The 8,376-nt window shown below is 51.5% G+C and overlaps 1 protein-coding gene across 1 annotated transcript; it reads right to left on the bottom strand.

Moving 5' to 3' along the window:
• Positions 1 to 3,023: 3,023 nt before the first annotated feature.
• LOC125434608 (acrosin-like) lies at positions 3,024 to 8,024 on the bottom strand. The gene is made up of 3 exons (XM_048500141.1): positions 7,586 to 8,024; positions 4,548 to 4,696; positions 3,024 to 3,413 (listed from the first exon to the last, which is right to left on the bottom strand). The coding sequence occupies exons 1-3, from the start codon at positions 8,022 to 8,024 to the stop codon at positions 3,024 to 3,026; spliced, it is 978 nt and encodes a 325-aa protein (XP_048356098.1).
• Positions 8,025 to 8,376: the final 352 nt, after the last annotated feature.

Here is an 8,376-nt window from a genome sequence, read left to right as displayed (position 1 = left end):
CCCCCTCCGGCAATAGCCACCTGGAGCACAGGCATGAGGCCTACCAGCTGAGTCCTCCCTGCTCACTGTGGTGCATGTGTAACCCCCATGCTCAGAATGGGTTGACCCAGTAAGGGGTGGAGACTCAAAGCAGCAAGAGGCTGCAGCAGACCTCATGTAGTTTGGAGGAGACGAGGCTACCAGACTCGGACCTTGATTTCTATAAGCCCTTAACACCTTGTTAAGGGTTTCTTTTTATGTTTGTAATGGGTGAGAGTTCTCCTGGAAACCTTCACCATGTTGAATCCTGTTCACCAAGCCCTTGGAGTCTTCAGGAGCCAACCCACTTGCAAGAAGAAATGGACTTGGCAGTATCAGTAGACTAAATATAAGGACTTGAAAATGCAAAACCTGAACAGGACCTTGAAGTGTGATGTTAAATGTTGATGTTTAATGTTGTATGTTAAGAAAGTCAACCATTTTGTTTTTAAAAATTGTTGTTGCAAACTCATTCCAAGTTCTGCCCCACAGAACCCACAGATAGAGGTCACACACTCACATTGTGTTCAGTGGCCCAGGCCAGCCTAGCGGGGTGTGTGTGTGGGGGGGGTGATTTTCCGTTCCCCACATGATGAACTCTGTGTGCGTGTGCTCACAGAGAGGGCTCCGAGCGCCACCTCTGGCACCCGTGCCATAGGTTCGCCATCCCTGCTGTAGGGTCACCATAACTTGACTAAGACTTGACAGCACTTTCCATGACCCCAAGAACTGAATATCAAGTCTGAGGGAAAATTATGGAGAAAAGCTTGCTTACTAATTGGTGTCGAGGTAATCGGTCCTAATAAAATGAGAGCCAGTCTGATGTCGTGCAGGGGTGTCCAACTCTGGTGCTTCAGTTATTAATGGACTATAGTTCCCATCAGCCCCTGCTGGCATGACCTATTGGGGCTGATGGAAATTGTAGTCCATGAACATCTGAAGCGCCAGAGTTGGACTCCTCTGATGTAGTGGTTGGAGCATGGGCCCAGGATCTGGGAAGCCGACGTTCAGATCCCCACATGTTGGATGATCTTGGGCCAGTCCAATGCGCTCTGCCTAAACTTCCTTGCAGGGTTGTTGTGAAGGAAGGAAATGGCATGCCACTCTGTCTTTGCAATGGGGAGAAAAGTAGGTTATAAATGAAGTAAGCAAACCAATAAATAGGTGCTATTTGTGGGGGGGGGGGTTCTTGTTTTTTCCCTGCACATGTTGTACACAAGTAGGTTCTCTGATGTGTGCTACTGAGTACTTTTGCTTTGCGTGGGTGGGCAACTGAGAGGGCAGCTGTGGGAAGCAAGTGGGCAACCGAGACTCTCCATTCTTGGAATGTTGGATCCAACTTCACTGCTGCTTGTGCAACTCTGGGGAACTTTCTTGAGTTGCCAAATGCCCACCCTCGGCCCAGTGTGCAAGTGAGAATTTGCCTCTAGAACAAAGACTCCTTCTCTTACCCATCTGAAATTAAGAGGGAAATGGATCACTTGGGTGACCGGTACAATTGAATCTCAATTAGATAAGAAATTTCGGAATCTGATTGGGAAATACCTTCCGTCTTGAACTGACTTTAAAATCAGGAGAATGTGGCTTGTTTATCTGGAATGTGAGAATTTTTCTCTGGTCGAATCCCCACTTGAAATTTGCACGCAGATCCAAACCTGTTCGTGGTGAAACCGTGTCCTCTTCATCGGAGTTTCTCCCTCCCCACCACAGCGAGCACTCAGCAGACACACCCGGTTGCAGAACTCTTAGCAATCCCCACTACCAGGCGAGCTCGCTTCGCCGGTCTCCCCTGATTGGCTGGCGTGCCTTGATGGGGCGGGACCTTTTCCCACTGCGGAAACGTACATTGTAGGGGCGTGATTAAAAAAAACCAGCATGTAAAAGTTTAACGTTTAACTGTTTAACTGTGCAAACAGTTAATCGTTACCTGTGTAAACCATTAACAATTCAAAGTTACGCGTTTGACTGTTTAACATTTGCATCCCCTTCTGCTGGCCGATCACAAAAGAGGAAATGAAACCAAGGAAAGGCTGCGTGCGCATTGCAGCTCTGATTGGTTGCCCGAATTCTGCATCACACTCCAAGGTGGGAAACGAGTCAGGGTTTCAACCCTCATCCCTCCCCTCGGATCAGCTCTGAACCGTGTTAATGGGGTCTGTGCCACTTGCAACCAGGTCCTGCCGGAGCGCGGATTAACGGGGAGAATGAGCGCCGGAAACGGAATCAGCCACACAAGCCATGGGGAGGTCATCCCTCAAACCTGGTTAGTTTGTGTTCTGAAACCTGGCTAAGACAGTAGTGGGGATTCGACCTCTGAGAAGTTTTATCCCAGTTTGGCAGAAAACAAAACAAAATTATGGTGCCTGGAAATATGAAAACACGGGGATCCTAACAAAGGTTCCAGATGCATTTAATAACCATTATAGTAAAGACTGCCTGTTCCCAAGCAAAAGGAATAAACGAATCCAAATAGAACTTCGATGGGAGCCCGAAGTTTAGCTGAGAGGAAAGTCTACGCAGAGCCCGCCAAAACGTTTTGCAAGATGCCCGAACTGGAGAATGGGCACAGGGGCATTCATGGGACTCACCCAGACTACGGTGAGTGTAAAGAACGCTTCGGCTACTTAGGGGGATCTTTTGTTGGCCCTCGGGCAGGATTCGAACTGAGGCTGACTCTCCCCTGGGGTTCTCCAGCGCAGAATCACCCGATATCTTAGATGCCTCTAGCCACAGTGCCACGTCACGGGGACAGATGACAGTCTAATCCTGGCCTGATCGTGGTTCTGCCCCTGGAATGGTGGCCAGGGTCTCAGCTTCTTGTCAATAGCACTGGGCTGCCCCCTGGCCCAGTTCTGGAACGGCTGGGTGGTCATTTGCTGTTTGCCTGGGAACTGGGGCTGAGGTTGGGGGTTCAGATGAGGCCCAGGCAGCCCCTGAGTCCAGTTGTAAAGGGCACCGGGGGGCAGGGATCGCTGCCGGAAGCCAGGCCTAGGCCTAGAAGGCCACTAATCCCAACTGCCAGAGGACCCTTTTGGTCGCCCAATTGGCAGCTTCCACTTTGGCGGGGGCGGGGGCATGGGCACGTAGTTCGGGTGCACCCAGCTGTAACTCGGCCTGGGTCTGTACCAGGTGACAGGTCTTTTCACAGGGGTGGGGGTCGGCCTGGCCGAAGGGCGGGTCCAGTTCGGGCGCTGCAGAACCACGGGCTTGCGCTGTGGCTGTGGCTGCAGCATCTCCTTGATTCTTCTCTGGATCCAAGCGGAGAAGTGTCTTGTGGAGACGAAGACCTCGGTCATCCTCTCTCTGGTGCAGCCGCTGCCCCAGCTGTCGATTCCAGTGATCCAGAAGCGTTCCGACCGGCCCTCCCTGCACATGAGGGGGGCACCACCATCCCCCTGGAGCAAGAAGACAGAGGGCAAAAGTGTGAGGAGGGGGGAGGTCCTCTAAGATCCACGCACAGACCTCAGAAACCTTTCGTGGCATTTAAAAACTACCAAAATGTGTCTGGATAGACCCCTTTTGCCCACCCGCGGCTCTCCTGATGTTCGTGGACTACAAATCCCATCAGCCCCTGCCAGCATGGCCAATTGGAGATTTCGCCACACGAAATCCCACAACAGACACTTGTGAGGCAGCCGGGGCTGGGAGAGTTCCCAAGAACTGTGACTGGCCCAAGGTCACCCAGCAAGCTTCATGAGGAGGAGCGGGGAAACAAATCCAGTTCACAAGATAAGATTTCGCCACGCATGTGGAGAAGTGGGTTATCGAACCTGGTTCTCCAGATTAGAGTCAACCGCTCCTAACCATTACATCAAGCATGTCCTATCACTATGGTGGTGAACCTACAGCACTCCAGATGTTCATGGGCTACAATTCCCATCAGCTCCTCCCAGCATGGCCAATTGGCCATGCTGGCAGGGGCTGATGGGAATTGCAGTCCATGAATATCTGGAGTGCCATAGGTTCGCCACCACTGCCCTATCAGTGGTGGCGATGAACTGATGGGAATTGTAGTCCATGAATATCTGGAGTGCCGTAGGTTCGCCACCACTGCCCTATCAGTGGTGGCGATGAACTGATGGGAATTGTAGTCCATGAATATCTGGAGTGCCATAGGTTCGCCACCACTGCCCTATCAGTGGTGGCGATGGGCTGATGGGAATTGTAGTCCATGAATATCTGGAGTGCCATAGGTTCGCCACCACTGCCCTATCAGTGGTGGCGATGGGCTGATGGGAATTGTAGTCCATGAATATCTGGAGTGCCATAGGTTACTTCCCGCGCCCTATCAGTGGTGGCGATGGGCTGATGGGAATTGTAGTCCATGAATATCTGGAGTGCCGTAAGTTCGCCACCACTGCCCTATCAGTGGTGGCGATGGGCTGATGGGAATTGTAGTCCATGAATATCTGGAGTGCCGTAAGTTCGCCACCACTGCCCTATCAGGTCTGGCCAGGAAAGTGAGCTGATGCATCCTGCTAGACTGGAGTGATGGGAAATGAGCCCTCCCCCCGAGGCAGCCCACCCACCTGGCAGTTCTCCTTGCCTCCTTTCTCAGCCATGACACACACGTTGTAGTCCTGGATGCGTTTGTTAACCCACCGGCTGCTGTTGCAAGCCCCAACTTCCAAGAGGTTCACTTTGACCTCCTGCAGGATTTCTGGCTTCTTGACATATCCTGTGAGCAGAAAGCAGAGGAAAGAACTGGTGTGTATCTTCCTGGCTAGTGTTGAATTGCTCCCAAGATAAACAACGGAGTGGCAGATTCCACAAATCTGGTGATCCCTGGCCCAACGAATGAGCAATGCAGAGGAATCACATTGTGCGCACTCAAAGGCTCTCTGCTGTAGTTCCACAAGTCCAGAGGCTAAGCTGTGGCATGAAAAATACATACCGGGGAATTAGCAGTGATTTTATAATCCCACCAAATCCCTTTGGTTCAACTGGGATCAGCGAAAGAAAGTTCCTGCAGTTCTAAGTGCTCTACAGTCAAGAAAAGAATAATCCCCACATAAGGCATTAACACACCCACGTTTCTACAAAGGTTGCTGCCCTCAGTGACCAGGTTCTGTTTCCTGGAGAGTCATTATTACTCTCGTTATTGTCTGGATCAGAGGTGGGATCCAGCAGGTTCTCACAGGTTCCCGAGAGCAGGTTACTAATTATTTGTGTGTGCCAAGAGGGGGTTACTAATGGGTGATTTTGCCACGTGATTTTTGCCTTCGTTGCGCCCCTCCTCGCAGCAGTAGCGCGCAGAACTGGAAGCAGTCTAGCAGGAGGTGCACCGGCGTGCGTGGCAGCCTGCGTCTGCGTGCATTCGTTTCCCGCCCAAGGACCGGCGCAGCGGCTGCGTCCTTGCCACAGCCCCGCCCAGGAATGCCCCGCCCCCGGAATGCCCGGCCACGCCCCCGCCGTGACCCGCCCAGCCCCATTGGCACTACGCCACAGTTTGAATCCCACCACCATGGGAACCTATTACTAAAATTTTTGGATCCTACCACTGCGGAAAGGTCTCAGAAGCCAAATGGAGGGTCACTAATCAAAGTCACCATGGCGCCCACCAACACTTTTTCTGGTGCCCGCTATGTGTTTTTTTAGGAAATGGGTGGGGCCAGGTGAGGCTTTTATCCAGCAAGGTGCTGATCTGTTGTTAAAAGATGTGTTTGGCTGTTCACATTTTTTAAAAAAAATGCTGCATTGACATCAGCTGCCGCTACAGCAGCAAATTACAAATGTCGCTGTGTGACTGAAAGTCAGCCATGGCAGCCATTTTGTGGGTGGGCCCCTCTTCGTTCAGCAGCCATTTTGTGGCAGCCATTTTGTGTGTGCCCCCACCACGCTGTGGCAGAATTCCAAAGGGGCTCACAAGCTCAAAGAGGCTAGGGACCCTGACCCAGAGGTGGGATCCAGCAGGTTCTCGCCAGTTCCCGAGTGTGGGTCACTAATTATTTGTGTGTGCCGAGAGGGGGCTACTAATTGGGTCTGCTTTTCTGTTAGAAATCCCATTAGGTCCAAAAATCATAAAGTCCTGTCACTGGCGTAATGCCCATTGGGCAAGGTGGGCAGCTGCCCAGGGCATCACCTTGTGGGGGGCATCAAAATGCTGGGTTCGTTTTGGGGTATTTTAGTGGTTTTCCATTTTCGGCCTGCAGGGGGCGCAGTTTTTAGGCTAGCGGCACCAAAATTTCAGCGTATCATCAGGAGACTGTCCTTATGCTACCCCCCAAGTTTAGTGAGGTTTGGTTCAGGGAGTCCAAAGTTAGGGACTCCCAAAGGGGGTGCCCCTATCCCCCATTGTTTCCAATGGAAGCTAATAGGAGATGGGGGCTACAGTTTTGAGGGTCCATAACTTTGGCCCCCCTGAACCAAACTGCACCAAACCTGGGGAGTATCATTAGGGCAGTCTCCTGATGAGACCCTGAAAGTTTTGAGACTGTGCCTTCAGAAATGTGCCCCCCCCCCAGCCTGCAACCCCCATTGACAGCAATGCAGAAAACTCAATGCACAACAAAGATTCTTGGGCAAATTTCGGGATGTTCCTGCAGGGAGGGCATTCTTGGACGTATCAGCACCAAAATTTCAGGGTATCATCTGGAGACTGTCATGATGGCACCCCCAAGGTTTGGTGCAGTTTGGTTTAGGGGGTCCAAAGTTATGGACCCTCAAACTGTAGCCCCCATCTATTAGCTCCCATTGGAAACAATGGGGGATGGGGCACCCCCTTTGGGAGTCCATAACTTTGGACTCCTTGAACCAAACCTCACCAAACTTGAGGAGTAGCATAAGGACAGTCTCCTGATGATATGCTGAAATTTTGGTGCTGATATGTCTAAAAGTGCACCCCCTGCAGGCACCAATGTCCTGGTGCAAAAACAATTTGGTCGTGGTGGAGTGGCCGCCCATGGGGGGGGGGGGGCATCCAACTCAGGTTTTGCCCAGGGCTACAGTTTGCCCAGGACTGCCTCGTTAGGCCCCTGAGTCCTGTTGTTTCCTATGTGGCTGGTTAGCGAAGGTAGAAAATGGGAGATAATAAGGTAAAGTTCCTTGTTTAAGGAAAGTCTCCTTCTTTTGATTTCTAGAAAGTCCACCGCCCAGAGCCCCTAGAGGATGGGGCGGTATAAAAGTTTAATTAATAAATAAATAAATAAATAAATAGAAACAAAATTAAGTATTTGAAAGTATTAAGTATTTGACAGGCAGTCAATTAGAGGAGAAGTCGTTGTTTCTGTTGGCAGGAGACGACGGGACTTGCTATAATGAGTTTAAATTATGGACAGAAAGATGCCAGCTGGAAATCAGGAACTTTTTTTACAGTAAGAGTTTTTTACAGTAACAGATAAATTATTAATGCCCCGCCCCCGGAGTGCCCCGCCCAGCCCCATTGGTGCTACACCACAGTTTGAATCCCACCACCATGGGAACCTGTTACTAAAATTTTTGGATCCCACCACTGCCCTGACCTAGTCCTTTTCCAAGACTACAGTTTAGCTGGAGGCTTGGCTTTGAGTGGCTGGGATCCCCCCTCATCCCTGATTTCTGGGCGGGGGGTCATTTCTAGAGGTCTCACTCTTTGTGTCTGTTGTGCTCCAGCCGCTGAAGTAGCAATGGCTCAGGGCGGGCATGTTCACGCTGCCATCCGGCAGGCAGGCAAGCTGGACGTAGTCATTGCAGGCAACAGATTGGTTCAGTTCAATCACAGCAATGTCGTTGAGTTGGCCAATGGGGCTGTATTGTTCATGATCCGCCAGCATCTTGATGGTGAACACCTGGGCATCGGGGCCTGGTTTCGAGAGATCCGTGGCACCGACCAGTACTCTCCAATATCTCACGTTTATGAACCTGGAGGGGAGAATGGGGGACCCTGTGTGAGTGAGCAGACCGCCCTGACATCTGAGACTGTTCCCCGAAAGGGCCTGGGTGTTATTGGGGATGTTCTGGGGTTTCTTGCGAGGGGAAGGGGATTTGCAGAGGGTGGCCCCATTTTGGGTGGCAGCCCGGTGGTCCATCACACCAACGACTGGAGCGTGTGCCCTCTACAGCACAGGTGTCAAACTTGCGGCTCTCCAGATGTTGTGGACTACAGTTCCCATCATCCCCTGCCAGCATGATGCTGGCAGGGGTGATGGGAACTGTAGTCCATAACATCTGGAGGGCCACAAGTTTGACACCTGTGCTCCACAGCCTGGAAGCAGAAGGGACGGTAGAGCTCGGCCAAGAAGGAGCAACATCTGGAGAGGGTCATGGCTCGGTGGTAGAGCACCTGCGTGGCACGCGGAAGGTCCCCGTTTCAATCCACAGCATCTCCAGTTAAATGGGCCAGGCAGTATGGACCAGATGTGCTTAAAGAACTTCCTCTGC

The sequence above is a fragment of the Sphaerodactylus townsendi genome, linkage group LG06 (genome assembly GCF_021028975.2).
Source record: "Sphaerodactylus townsendi isolate TG3544 linkage group LG06, MPM_Stown_v2.3, whole genome shotgun sequence".
Classification (NCBI taxonomy): Eukaryota; Metazoa; Chordata; class Lepidosauria; order Squamata; family Sphaerodactylidae; genus Sphaerodactylus; species Sphaerodactylus townsendi.
This window is presented reverse-complemented; position numbering and strand designations above follow the sequence as displayed.